A 14,559-nucleotide genomic window follows, 5' to 3' on the forward strand; every position below is an offset into this window, starting at 1 on the left:
GCGTGATCTGTCCCAGCAAGACGTTCCCCCTCCTCCGGACACACGTGGCACCTGGACTCACAGCAGCTAGAGAAACCCACTCCTCCAAAGCAGAATCAATGCCATGGCAGGGAACACTGTCTGGCTGCACTGTGTTCGTGCTGGAGGCGGCTCCCAGGGCCCTGCCCACATCTGGCCTGTGCCAGCCTGCTCTGCTCACCAATTATTGTCTAGAGCAGAGGTTAGCAGGCTGCATTTTAAAGAGCTAGTGTCCCATTAAGAGGCTTTTATACTCACTAGGAGCACAGCCTGGAGCCAGAGGCCTTGATGGTTTGTTCTATCCTCTCGCACCCGTGCTTTATAAGATCTGCGGGGAAAGAAAAATTAGAAAATTAAGCTGATTAGTTGGCAGCATGAGCACAAGAACACAGAGGCACGTTTGTTCCTAGCTGACCTTGCCCTGTTCTTCAACACCCTTCCCCCACCCATGCACCAAAAGAGCCAAGCATTTACAGGAGCCAGGACAACTTCCCCCAGCTCCATCAGGGACCTTTCCTCAGTTTACAAGCTAAGCAAGGGGAAGAAGTGCTGATAGCTGGAGACCCCCAGGGGTATGGTTTGCATAAGCCTCCCTCCACAAATCATCTTTCAGAAAAATTCCCCGGGTTCTAGTTTCCCAGAGAAAGATCACAACAAGACAGATGTGTTCACACTGGCATATATCACACTTGGCACAGACATTGCCTCTTTCATTCAAGGCTCTCAAAGCACTTTACAAACATGAATCAGGCCCCACAACATGTGTGAGGTAGGCAAGCCTCATTATTCCTCACACTGAATCATGTCACGGAAGTGACTTGCCCAAGAACATGCAGCAAGCCAGCGTCAATCTGGATTAAATCCTAAAGAGGCCCGATTCTGTTGCCCTGAATCTTGTCTTATCTCTCACACCAGCGCACAGATCACCTTTCTGATTCAGAGGCATTTTACCCTCACTTTGCAACAAGTGCAGGACAACGGAAGAGTCAAGCCCGGAAATCCTGTCTCCTGGGCCTCCCCACGCAAAGTGCAGAATAGAACTGATCCAAAAAATGGAAGCATTTTTTGCAAAAATAAAATATTCAGAATATAAAAACATGGCAGGTTTCAAAGAGGAATGATTTTTTTTTTTTTTTGGGTCATCTAATAAATATTTCCACAAAATTTTCATGTCCTCCACTTCAACCCTCAGTTTTGCCACTGAAAATAGTGAGGGGGGAGAAGGAAAGAAAGGAGCACAAAAACATTTTCAATTAAAAAGAATCTCTTAAAAAAAAAAAAACAGAAGAAGATTTTTTCTTTTCTTTACTTTCTTTTCTTTTTTTTTTTTTTTTTTTTAAAACCTGGGGGAATAAAAGGAGAGGGCATTTTCCATGAAAACCGGTGTTTCATTCAAAAAAGCATTGAACAGCCATACAATAGGACATACACAGTTGCACTGGCTACAGATGTGCAAGCCCTCCCAAGTTGGGAGTTCCTTTAGCTCAGGTGATATGTTTGGATGAACACGAACAAATGACACTTTGCAGAAGACATTTCCATATTGACCTAAACCCGAGGCTGGGCATTTGGCAGAGGAGTCAAGCCCCTGGACAGACAGGCTTAGGAGCGAGCTGAGTATTTGTTAGCAGGTGCCCAGGCTGCTGGCCTGGGATCCAAGATTTAGATTTGGTGAAGAGATAACAGACTTTACAAGCTCCTCATATAAATTGGGGATGGGGCGGGGGAAATGGAATGAACCTTTATGTCGTCATTTCCCTGCAGCATTATGTGCTCAGTAAGACAGCAGCATTGCGCTGATGCATGAGAACCAGAAAGGGATCCTAAGTGTGCTTGCTGTTGCAGTGACAGCTGCATGGACATCTTCCCAGGTGCCCAAGGACCGCACCCCGTTTGCATACACATGCTTCTTTTTGCACTGGGCTGCAACATTTACCTGGACTTTTATCTCCCCTGATAAACTAAAGGAAGTTCCTTCAATTTCACTACTAATAAAAGCTTGCATATGAGTTTGTTTGCCCTCCCCTGTGGTTACAGGGACAGCATAGCAGAGGGCTGTATTTTAGGATGCCATGGACCAGGCTGTTCATTGGAGAACAGCCACACAGACCGGCCAGATAGCACTGTCAAAACGGAGGGCAATACGAAGAGTAAACCAGCTTTGTAATGGATAGCATGGCAACCACCAGCTTTAAGAGCACAAAGGCAGCCACTGAATAGCACAGCGCCTTATCCCAAGCCACAGCGACTTGTGGAAGGAGAGACAGTTCAAGAAGCAGACATCCTTAAAGGGCAGGCTGAAATAAGAGAGGAATTATAAGGGTGTACTAGTCTTTTATCTCTTGGGCATGTGGACCTGTCTATGCAGTAACTGGAACGGAGATAGTTAGGTCAGTTGTCGTTCAAAGCTTTGGTTGTCTGGTGCTAGTCTGTGGATGGATGTTCTTATTGTGGAACAAGAGACCCCTATTCTGATATAATTTAAGACAGCAAAACCGAACAAAACACCCAATCAATTAAAGTTATCAGAATAGCGTTTCCTTATTCTGCAGTAAGAGCATCTATGCAGACTAGCATCAAAACCGGAGGAGTTATCCCAAGTGGTTTAGGTATTTCAGTTCCGATGACCATTGTAGACATGCCACGGCAGCCAGCTTTTGAAGACAACTCTGCACATTGGGTATGGAGCTTTCCTGAAAATCCAGCCCATGAGCCCGATTCTCCGCTCACTCAGATCAGTTTTGCTCCCATGTAACCCCATTGATTTGACTGTTGATTGGCACTGGCGTAACTGAGAGCTAGGTTCAAATTTCAGACTCAGGTCACAAGGGAGAAGGAAGTGGCTGCTCCTACCCTTAATCCCAGGAAGGCAGATTAGGGGGTCTCTCCAAGTCACTAAGGGTATGTCTACACTGCGATAAACCCACAGCACCAAGTCTCAGAGCAGCTTATGGGGGCTTATGGACTGCAGGGCTATGAAACTGCTGTGTAGACAATCAGGCGTGGGCTGGAGTCTGGGCTTTGAGACCGTGAGGAGGTGCAGGGTTTCAGAACCCAGGATCCAGCCCGAGCCCAAACCCGAACATCTACTCTGCAATTTTATAGCCCTGAAGCCTGAGCCTGTTGTTCTAGGCCAGCAGTGCTGGGCCCCGAGTCTTTTATCACAGTGTAGACGTACCCTTAACATACTAGCATTGCCACAAGATAGCTAGTCTCTTCTAGAGTTGGGCAACATTTGTCAACAAACTTTTTTTTTTTTTTTTTTTTTTTAAATTTAAACTGCAGGTTTGGTTCTACCAACACATTCTGTGTCTGTGTATTGATTTCAGCAAATTGTTTTGGTCAAAACCTAAAAAAAGTTTCAACTTTTTCAGAAGTTTTTCATTATGAGGTTTTCAACGTGAACATTTAGATTTCTATTTGAAACAGCTTTTCTTCATTTGGGAGTTTGTTCTAGTTTTATTTTAAACAATTTAAGGAAAAAAAAGCCTCTCAAGCTAAACAAAACATTTTGTTTCACCAAAACCAGTTATTTCATTTTACTTTTCAAGCCAGAAAGAAACCCCTTAGCTGCACAGCTCTAGTCTCCTGCTCCAATGGAAGGCAAAGGACTTGGATAGTGAAGGTTGGTGGAGTCAAAACAGAATAGGATGGGCAGTGTGTTGGGGCAGAGTTTGCACATTTTAAGGTCCTCTCCAGTGGTTTCTTGCTGGAATCAGTGAAATTACTTGACAAGTTACTATACGATAACAGCGGCGCTTGGCTTTGTATCCATCAACGTTAGACTGGGCCGCTTAGGAACCAGGGCCTCACCTTCTTATGCATTTGAGAAGCACTATGCAGGTCTTACTTTGAGGCCATTTTCAAGACACCTATAGAGATGGCTGTGATCAGAGCCACACCCGCATCCCTCCTCCCTTGGTAACTATGCTCCCTTTTCTACGAGGCTTGCCTTCTCTTAAGGCAGCTTTTGCTCATCAGAAGGGTTCAGACCAAACTGCCAGGTACACAGGCAGTCAGACAGCCCCTCCTTGCCCTAAAGCCTGGAGATCTTCCAAGCACACCTAAAAACTAAAAATAAGACCAGAAATAGGTCACAAAAAAGCATGCGAGATCGGGTCGAAATTCAGAAGGGCTTCCGCATTCTGTTGGAGCAGCAGGGAAGCTGGAGGCATAAGAGCCACAGACCAGATTAGGCACATGAATCCCATCCCAGTGAGTTCACTTACATAACAGTAGCGCTGCAGCAGTGCTGAGCCCACCCGGCATCCCCCTGCCCTCCCCAGCCCATTCCCCAGAGAGTCATGTTCCACAGACCAGCAACACTTCAGAGGTGGCAGGCACCTATTTTCGCAGCAGCCATGCCCCTCACAAGTCAAAGCAGTCACTACAGCTACCACCACCCCCTGCCAAAATACATTCTATTCAGAGCACAGCAGAAGCAGCTGCTTCCTCAAAGCCCACTGCACAATTTCACCAGCAGTGACCCACATTCCCATGCCAATCGACTATTTAATACTCTCCCTACCTATATATCACTAACAGGATTCTTACCTTGCAAGAAGAGGCTACCTCATAGCCTTACTTTGTGCGAGCCTCCCTCCCCACCCCTCTTCCCTGATGTCATCGCTCGCTCCCTGCATCATGTCCTATCTAACCTCATCATAAACTCCTTGGAACAGGGACCTTGCCTTGATCCTTACTGGGCAGTGCTAGTTACAGCCAGGAAGCGGCGGGGAAGCTGTCACTGTGCCGACCCTTTGTATTTTGAAAGAAGCATCATGTTTAAGAGCCTGAAGATCTGAATTAAAAGAGGGGTGTGACAAGTCACTAAGCTCCTGCATTTTTGGCTTAATCTTAGTGTTACAATCAGTTTACAGCTCATAATGAAATCCTGTTAGAAATAGACTACATTCCTACATTTCTAGCAAAATATACTTTTAAAAAACATAAGGCACCTTTAAGACTTTGTAAAGCAACAGAATGCTCATGATCAAATTCCACAAGAGGGTTAGATGGAAACCCCTTAATCCTTTAGTGTTCAGCACAAGATCACTACTGCTCTAGCCAGAAAAACAAAGCGATCAAAGAGGTTTCCAAGATGGAGTTATTCCTGTCTAAGAGTGCACTCTGAAGAAGTCTATTTGAAGTAACTTGAACTATTTAAGCAGCTAGGCAGAAAAAGGTGTGGTTAGTGACAGAGAATAGAAAACACGGAGATGTGTTATGCCAATCCACAGCTTTCCTACTCTACAGAGACTGTCAGCAGAGGGTTGTTCCCCCATTAAGGTTTCATTGTAAGAGGGCTCAGGGATGACCAGCCATTGCTGAAAAACATTTGCTTTAGTGGTCCAAATAAGGCTCCAACTTTCCCCTGCCACAAGCATAAGAGACAGAGACGCCCAGGCAGCCCTCAGTTCCACTTTCACCTCCTCAGAGTTCATCGAGGTTTGCAGAGCTCAAGTCTAGGAACTTCAGCCAATAGCCAGCACAGGACAGCATTAGGAAAGGCTTTAAGCAGGGTCAGACTTCTTCCCCTTTTAAAGGGGAAGTTACCCACCCCACAGCTACTGGCCTGTCCATATTTGCATGGAACTTTGTCCTGAGCAGGCTCCCCCTTAACAAAACACAACCACCGTGTTCAGATTACTAAACAAAAGGAGCAAGCTCTAGCTCTGTCCTATGCTCAGGGCACCTCATTCCCACGCGAATCAGCACACAGGCAGGCAGCAAACCTCGCCCACATCTTGGAGCAGGGAGATAAATAAACCTGATACGCTAGAAAAACAGCCAGGTGTTCAAAATCTTCAGCATTCTGCAAAAAGCATGAGAACAGGAAAGGAAGCATCAAGCACTCACACACACCTGTCATCACTTCTACCAGCAGAGCCAGCATCCCGGAGTAAGGGAAGCAATCCACAGCAGCCTGGTTCAAAGACATCTCAGCTCCCAGCTTTACCATCCTCCCTGGCACTCACGCCACAACCAGCTGCCCTCCCTGAGCATGAGCCTTTTAAAGGCTGCAGAGAAGCAGTGACTGCTACTCTAACCCTCAAACCAGCCCCAGGAAATTAATGCACCCTCCTCTTCTCCCTTGGGTCTTAAACAGCCTCCTTCTTGCCTCAGTGGCTGTCTCTATTGCAGCCCCCTGGGAGGAAGCTAAGAAAGGCGAGAGAGTTGATCTACTGTTCAGACTGAGACACCCATGCTGGGAAAAAGTAAGGCAAAGCAAGGTTTAGACGACCATGCAGGTGATGATGAGGCAGAGAGGTTTTAATTGAGGATGGGCCCGTTTGCTAGGAACAAATGAAATGCCTCACAGGCATCCGAGTTCAGCTAGCCAGCATGGGACAGTGCAAGAGAGACACTGTCTCCCCCCTCCACACCCTTCTTCAGAACACACAAATCACCCACATCCCCGGATTTTCCGCTTAATGTGTCACTTAACCCCTTCAGTGCTGGATTACCTGCCACGTGTGCCTACCCACGTTTGCAAGGTGCTTGTTCTGAGCTTTTCCCCACTGTGGGCAGACTTCAGCCTTATCAAAATGGTGCCCCAGCAATAGTCATTAATATCACTGCCCCAAGGGGAACAGGCAAGGCTGCTCTAAGTCCCAGGTTGTACTGGCGCAGCGTACTCTGCTTTCAAGCCGAGGTGTGCGGAAAATGGATTTTCCAGATTGCTGGCAGTTCTGAAAAACTTTGGGGGGGTAAAGTTTTCAGGTTGACCACAAACCAAACATTTTTGGAATAAAAAAAAAAACAACCATTGTTTCATGGTCAAATGAACCATTTTGTACAACCCCCAAAATGAAACGTTTCCTTTGGATTTCGAGTGGTTTTTTTATATTTTCACCTTTTCTTTTAAATAGAATTAAAGGAAACTCCAAATGATCAAGCCAATTTGACCCCCAAAAATTTCAACTTTGGGGGATTTTTTGTTTGTTTTTCAAGCTGAACAATTCAGGGAAGCTGACATGAATTCACAAAACACGTTGGTGTTAGTGGCTCTGCATGTTTTGCTGAAAAAAAAGGTTTGGGCTGAAAATTTTTGCTCGGGGCTTGTCTGCACGTACAGCACTACAGCAACTGTAGTGAAGACACTCCTATGCCATTGGACAAGCTTCTCCCCCATCAACATAGTTTATCCACCTCTCCGAGAGGTGGCAGCTGTGTCGGCGGGAGACGGTTTCCCATCGACATAGTCCTGTGGACACAGGGGTTAGGTCAGTATAACTATGCCGGTCAGAGGTGTGGATTTTTCACCCCCCCGCACGACACAGTTATTCCTATGTAGGTTTTCAGTGTAGACCTAGCTTAAACTCTAGGTTCAGGAAGGGTTCACTCACGCCACTGTAAACTGCGGCTGCTGGCCTGCTCTGCCTGGCTACAGGAGGGGGTTGCCCCGCTGCAACTGCACCAATGGCTAGCAACTTATGGCTGACGTCCCCACTAGGACAAGGCCTTAGATTTGGGAGGGCTTCCGGACACTCTTTCACATGAATGGTTGTTCCCTTAAAGCTGCCCATAGGTTACTAGTCAACTGTGTAGGAGACTGAGCTGCTATTTGTAGAAGGCCGTTTGATGGCATGTATGAAATGAGTTTGCTGGGCCTCAGTGGCAAGTACCCACAGCACAGAAAACAGACACGTTGACAGCTAGCACCCTGGGAGAGAGGTTAAGTTCTGCAGAAGCCATTGGGATGACCCTACCCTAGGGGATATGTCTGCAGTCCACAGTTGCTGATGGTGTTGGATCACATATTAACTAAGAACTATAAATTGTAGTGTAGACAGAGCCCTGGAGACAATTCTTCCAGCTCAGGTTGGAGCTACATTGGCAGGACAGTTTGCACTGTTACTACCTTTGCAGGTACTGGAATGGTGAAAAAAGGGGAAGATTTATAGGGCTGTCCATCTGGCACTGTTTACCAGCAGTAAATTCACACATGTGCACACTGACACACACGTGCACATGCAAAGGAAAACTGCTGCCAGAACAATGCAGTGAATGAGTTAATAATCTTTTGATGTAACAGAAACAAAGCAGAAGGAAGGGAAATACCCATTATTGAGGGGCTAACATCTTCTCCCATTTCATTAAAAATAAACGTTCCCTTTGATTCCACCGTCCTTGCCAATAAAATCCACTCTCTGCGGGTAGCAGAGAATGGCATCCTATAGTAATGGGCTTTGCATTGTTTTTTAATGTAAAATGCTAAGTGATTACTGGGAACATCGAAGCATCAAGGGTATGATACTATGCCCATAGACTCAATGGGAATAGGATCACATTTAGACAAAGCAGGCAACATTCCCCCAGAGGGTGTGAAGGTCTAAACAAGGGTGGGGCTTGGACAGGATTCACATTCTTTTTCCTCCACAGTCTCAGATTTCATTAGGGAAAAAAAAAAAAAATCTGCGTCAGTTATAGGTACAGAGAAAACCTTCCATGAGTGACCCAAGTGTAACTGAAACAGCAACCTCTTCCTGAGTCTGAAGAGTGGCTGAAACGAGACTCTGAGATGTGAACTGCCCGCTTAATTTCTAAGGGTGATAACTCGGATGCAATGATTCTTTAAACATCAACCTTGTTAAATATTTTGCTGCTCATCACCACCCGTCAGAAGAGAAAGGACATACATTGTTTGAAACTTTCTTATTCCCCTCAGATCAAATCCTGACGTTCTTAGCTAAAGAGCTGCAGCAATTAGAGCTGAGCAGGAAATGATTGTTTTTCCCCATGAAAATTTTTGACAAACAATTTTTTAAAATCTTTTTTGTCTAAATTTATATTCAGAACATTTCTGGTTTTCATCACAAAACTGTAAACCAGCCTGATTCCCCCTCCCCACCTTTCCTCCTCCCCTGCAGCATGGGGCCCCACAGCTCAGCTTGGAGAGAGTCGCTTGGCTTTTGAGATATGTACTGGTCAAGTTTATTACCCTTCGTCTTCCCCAGCGCTGTAGAAGGGGTCTCTGGCCGGGGCATGTGCATAAAGTCAGCCCAGAGAGATGCACGCTTCCTGAGAAACTCTTCCAGGAATTCAGCAGTCGACACCAGGCAAGTAAGCTCCACTTCCTCTCCGCTCAGGAGGCAGGTAGACGGCAGGCAGAAGCTGTATGGTTTCTTGTCCTTCTTCTACGAAGCTCAAGGTCAGGTCACACAGGCTGGAAGCCAACAGAGCACATGCACAGGGGTGTGGGAGCATGCTCAGAACAATCACTCCTGGTCTCAGGAACATATCCCAAGAGGCTGCCTTTACTAGACACCCTCCCCTAACTCCACACTAGGGTAAGTAGTTTACAAAGTGTTTGGTAAATTCCTGGGGCTGAGCTTTTCAGTTACCTGAGAAGGGCATAATTATTTAATTAATCTGATTAGTCAATGGGTCAAATTCATCCGTGGTGCAATGGCATGGACACCAGTGGGATTACACCAAGGATCAGGCTGGCCCAGTTGTTTGTGCAGCATGTTGGAAATGAAAAGGGTCCTGGAAGTGCAATGTGTAGTTAGTGAAGCACTAGTAATTATGTGTGTGTATTGTACAGGTTCCCTGTGGTGGAGTCAGCCTCAAGCTGGAAAACCACCAACCACACTCCTGACGCGTGACAGCACGCTCTGCAGACAGAAGCCAGCCAGCCAGCCACAGATGGCATTAGCCTGCCAAACTGCATGGCTGACAGGCTGTTATGCAGGTGTCTTTGCAACCTGTCCCTGCCCAGGAGATGTAGGGTAAGAAAGAAGACAGCTCGCATCCCCTGCCCTCCTGGGTTTGTCCCCAGGGACATGTCACGTGGGAGCCCCTTTGTGCCAGCTAGGCCATAGGGCAGACATGAGCCCCTTCCCCAGGGAATAACGCTCAGGTCTGGGGTCCTGTGTGCCTGGTGTCAACTCTGCCAGCAAGGGGCAAATTCCAGGGCGGAGTGGAGGTGGAGCAGGGGCGGGCCAGGGGTCGGTAAGAAGTATGAGGGGTGCAGACCTACACCCTGGCCATGTTGGACCCTCCCAAAGTCCTAGAGAGGCTACTGAAGCAGCCCTAGCCTGTGCCGTGCTGGCCACAACAATCATTGAGCTAGCAAGGCACAAGCTGCCTCTCCTGTCTCTGGGTTAGCACCTTCGCCAGCCCAGGGGTGAGCCTGGCTCTTACTTCAGACCGCTTGCTGGGGACAGATCCCGCCCCGGAGCTGAAGTGCACCCACCTTGCCAGTTCCAGTGTGAGGTGCCCACACCTGGGCCAATTTGATCCTTGGTGCAGTCTCGCCAAGTCAGGGCAGTTGCACTAAGGATGAGTTTGGCCTATTAACTAATCAGATTAATTATGAGGCTTAAATAGGTACAGTCCCTTTGATTGCAGTGTGAATTACCCCCCACTTACCGCAGGAGAGACTCTGGCCCCTGAGCTCCCATTTCCCAGCCCAGTATCAGGAAAGGTCCCACGATGATGAAAGGTCTAGTCAGCAGGGGTGAGCTATAAACTGTGTCTGCACAGACCCTCCCTCTTGCTGAGGAATGACATTGTTTGTGCCATGCCCGGAGCAGTGAGGGAGGGAGAGAGAGAGAGAATGTGCCAGGCTTCTTCCTCTGTGATACGGGCTTAAGCGTCAGAAGAGGAGCAAGGCTCTTTAATGATTAATCGTTGCAATTAAATATTAAACAGCCAACTTCTTCTGATGTAAAGGCAGCAGCTGACCCTGATGGGAGTTGCTTTAAAGCTTATGACACTGGGCCCCTATTGGGCCTGGGCTACAAACCAGGCCAGGTTTCCAACAGTGGCTGCTAGCACCTGAGTTCCTTCTAAAGTGAGCTGTGACTCCATCCAACCGAACAGTGCTGCCCTGCTGTAAATGACAGGGTGCTCCTTAAAAGAGGTGAAATCCCTCACCTCTTCCCAATTATTAAATGAACTTCGTGGTATCAATGCGCTCAGGGGCTTGCCCAGGCACAGCTTTGGCACGCATAAGAGTAAGTTTGGGAACCCCTGGGTCCTTTATCAACCACAACACATGGGGCTTCGATCATCCGTTATTCGCTCATAACACAGGGTGAGTGTTCTGTCAAATTAAGTGTATATTTGGGAACTTGAATCCCTCTGCTGTTCCTTCTTTTGATCCACAGTTACTCCTGCTGTTGCGTTCATTTGAGACCCCGTTGAAATGATTAGGCCTGCTTAGCAGGTATTGTAGACAGCCATGAAGAGGTTAATTTGTAAGCATTGCCATCTGAGCTGTTCTAATACAGATAAGGCCTCAGATGGCAATGCTTACCTCTTCACTGCAAGACATTTTAAGGAGACAACTATTCTTCCCCAACCCAGCCCAACCCCTCTACCCAGAGAAATATTCATCTACATAAACAACTCAGACACACTCTTAGCTCTAGCCTACACTTAGAAGCTGAGTCAATGTAGCTACTTGAGTGAGGGGTATTTCCCCTGACCAGCATAGCTGTGATGACTCAACTCCCAGTGGAGCCACAGTGATGTCGATGGAAGAATGCTTCCACCAACATAGCTACCGCTGGTCAGGGACAAGGTGTTCTTACACTGATGAAAATATGTTTCCATCAGAGTAGGCTGTATCTGCATGCTAGGGTTACGCCAGTATAGCTATGGTGACACAACTATATTGCTGTTGTCTTCATAGCTATGTTTACCCTTACACAGAGAGACAAGCACATACCTATTCACAAACATCCATTTCAAAATATTTTGCATGCTCCTTTAGAGGCTGTTTTATAGAGAACTGCATTATGTAGTCATCCACTAATATAACAACCGTTGTCATTATATATGTATCACTTAAGAGGAACGACATAGCCCAAAAGAATCACAATCTACATGGTCCAAATAAGATTAAAATACACATTTCTTCAGCATACAAACTAAGTTACCTGCAGCTAGCTGTGAAAGGTTACCTAAAAATGCTCAATGTCCTACTGGGAGGTGCTCAGATACTATGGTGATAAAGGTGGTATAAGAACCTACATACAATAGAATAGCAAGGTAGTTGCTTAAAAATTGGATATTGCCTATTTTTGCCTCTTTATGAGGAATAAAGAATGATTGAATAGATTTTTGTTGATGGGTGGGGGTTTAAGGTATCATTTTCTATTTTGTTTTACCTTAGAAATATCAGGAATATCAAAAATCTGGTGCACCCTGGTTTTTCTGGAGAATTTGTTAGAGGTCTCACATTAATACTAGGAGATTTCACAAGCCTTAATTAAAAGGAGGATTGTTGATGTTTTCACAAAGACTTTCTTTCTTCCAAGTGTTTATTAGGTGTTTGGGTTAACGTTAATATTAACAAAAGTAAACAAACAATAGAGTTTTTAAAAACCTGATTATAAAAATCCTTTCCCCCCACCTCGCACAGCTGTTCAGCCTTAGTCTGTGGTAATGTCATAATGCCAATAGTTTTCCATTTCTTGTCTATAGAGTTTCAGGGTAACTAAGATCTGAATTGCTAATGTAAAAAACAGAAAAGCAGAAGCTTTTCTAACAAAGCTTCTGGGCCTTCTTCATTCAGCAGAAGAATGTAAAATAGGGGCACCAAGCTCTAATGTTTTCCCCATGTGAGAAACTGTTTTATATAACCTGACCCAAACCAAGGGGCCATTGCACAAAGCCAAAACTCCAGACTGACCAAAGTAATGAAGAAAAAGGATCCCTGAGCAGCCTGTCTGCAGAGCTCCAGATCTGCTCAGCACCCACAATCCAGAGCAGAGTTTCCAAAAGGGCTCAGCACCCAGAGGTTGCTGTAGTGATACTTGTGGTCAAATATTCAAAAAAAAAGCAGAGCACCCTACATGCTGAAAAGCCTGGCCCCGCTGAGCGCACTGAGCCTGTCTCAAAATGCCAGCCAGGCCCACTCCCTTCCCTTCTCCCATGCAGCAGGCGGAGGGGATCTGCTATTTTACCGGCCACGTCCCTTGCCCCTGCTGCATGGGCACCAACTCCTCCGTCAGAGGAGAGGCTGTTGGTCTGACTCTGCCGGATCTAACGCACGAGGCACGGGGGTGGGATGTTTCAACACCCCCCCCCCCACACACACACACAGATCTATCACTCTGGGGAGCAGCGAGCAACGGTCACTGTCAGGCGGATGCTGAACTAGATGGACTGTAGCTGCTGGAGGCTGGCAATGCTCACGTTCATGTGCCAGCCTAGACTGGGCCGAGCAATGTTCAAGCTGTGGTCAAAAGCCACTATCCCAAATGCCGCGTAAGCCCCTCTCGGGGTTAAACCTCCAGCCATGACCACTTGCTGCCCCGTTCCCTGTAGCAATGAAGTCGAAGACTTGTGCCTCTGCTAGAATCCATCGCTGTGCCTGACAACACACGTCCTCCTAAGTGCCCAGTGGACTGGTATTGATCTCACTCACTGCCACGGTTAGGAGGGGGCTTGGCAGTTCAGACAGGGCGGTTACCATATTTAATGAATTGGGTGTTGGGCTCCACTCACCCTGCACACCCCAGCAGGACAACCAGTTGAGCACCAATTACAGAAGGGCTGAGCAGGAGCCAGCTTGGAAGCCTACAGTAAAACGCAGCTGACAATCCTAGGGCAGACACAGCCCTGGTTGTCATGGCTTAAAGGCTTATTTTCTTGGCCCTGGCTAGTTTGCATTCATTTGAGGGTTTTACTCCGTATGCCGGTGCCTCTGCCCTATCTGGTTTTTATATAGGAAATTCTACGCATCATATAAAATGCCTCTGGCTGCTTCTTACTGAAAATGGGTCCTGGAAAAATCAGCTCTGAGGGGCAGACAAAATAAAAATGAGGAGACGGGGAGCGGACAGGAAACCTCTACTCTGAGCACATGGTATTCCCTGGCTCTTCCCTTCTGGGAGAGAGAACAAGCCACACCACTCTCCAAAGCAAGAGAAACCTTCCCTCCCTAGGCAGCTTTTCCCACCTCTGATCAATATTGCTGCGAGTCTGATCATTTTGAAGAGGGGAACACAAGTGTGCTTCTGAAATCAGCCTCATGCCTGCTTCTGCCATCCCCACCTCAACTCGTCTGTGCCCAAGAACCAGCCCTCCCCAAAGTCAATGCTTCTCCGGCTGGAAATCCTGACACCCCTGTATGGGGTCGTCCAGGATCGAGGACCAGGCTTCCCTCAAACCAGCTCCTTCACGCTCCCCAGAACGAGGAACCATCAGAGAATAAATAAGTAGATAAAACCAAAGCGTTACCTGCTAAGGGAAGAAAGTCAAACAGGCAGGGCTGTCCGGTCGCGCGGCCCTGGAGAAAGCAGAGTATGCTAACTAGCACCAGTTGCATAAGAGTGTTATTTACCTCTCTCACTTGCTCTGTTTTTGTTTTGGTGAATTACTCTGAAGGTCAAAGGAATAGGCTCAAGGAGTGGCTTACGCCAGGAAGTAAATTATTACCCTGCCATTGCTCTGTGGGGACACAGAGGTCCTGGAGAGGAGCTGGAGGGATGGGGAGTGAGGACAAACCTCCTGCTGAAGGATTGGAGGGCAGCTCACCACAGAGGAAAGTGAAAAAGGTCTGAACAAAGTGCTCTGTTTTCT

At 46.9% G+C, this 14,559-nt stretch overlaps 1 protein-coding gene across 5 annotated transcripts in view; it reads right to left on the reverse strand.

The window, feature by feature from the left end:
• The window catches only part of IFT52 (intraflagellar transport 52), a 51,863-nt gene extending 37,521 nt beyond the window's left edge, over window positions 1–14,342 (reverse strand). Inside the window, exons 1-4 of one of the 5 annotated variants that reach the window (XM_067554419.1) lie at window positions 10,396–10,808; window positions 8,963–9,187; window positions 5,884–7,225; window positions 277–346 (exon numbers count right to left, since the gene is read on the reverse strand). In XM_067554419.1, coding sequence (XP_067410520.1) covers window positions 277–346; window positions 5,884–5,980 — 167 coding nt within the window. In that variant the 5' untranslated portion in view covers window positions 5,981–7,225; window positions 8,963–9,187; window positions 10,396–10,808. Of the gene's footprint in view, window positions 1–276; window positions 347–1,447; window positions 1,471–5,883; window positions 7,226–8,962; window positions 9,188–10,395; window positions 10,827–14,217 lie in introns of those variants that run through there. The other 4 variants (XM_067554424.1, XM_067554421.1, XM_067554420.1 and 1 more) reach the window with 4 other exon arrangements.
• Between the last annotated feature and the right edge of the window lie 217 nt (window positions 14,343–14,559).

This window comes from Emydura macquarii, unplaced genomic scaffold (genome assembly GCF_026122565.2).
Source record: "Emydura macquarii macquarii isolate MOO-44397 ecotype Brisbane River unplaced genomic scaffold, CSIRO-AGI_Emac_v2 contig_1483, whole genome shotgun sequence".
Classification (NCBI taxonomy): Eukaryota; Metazoa; Chordata; order Testudines; family Chelidae; genus Emydura; species Emydura macquarii.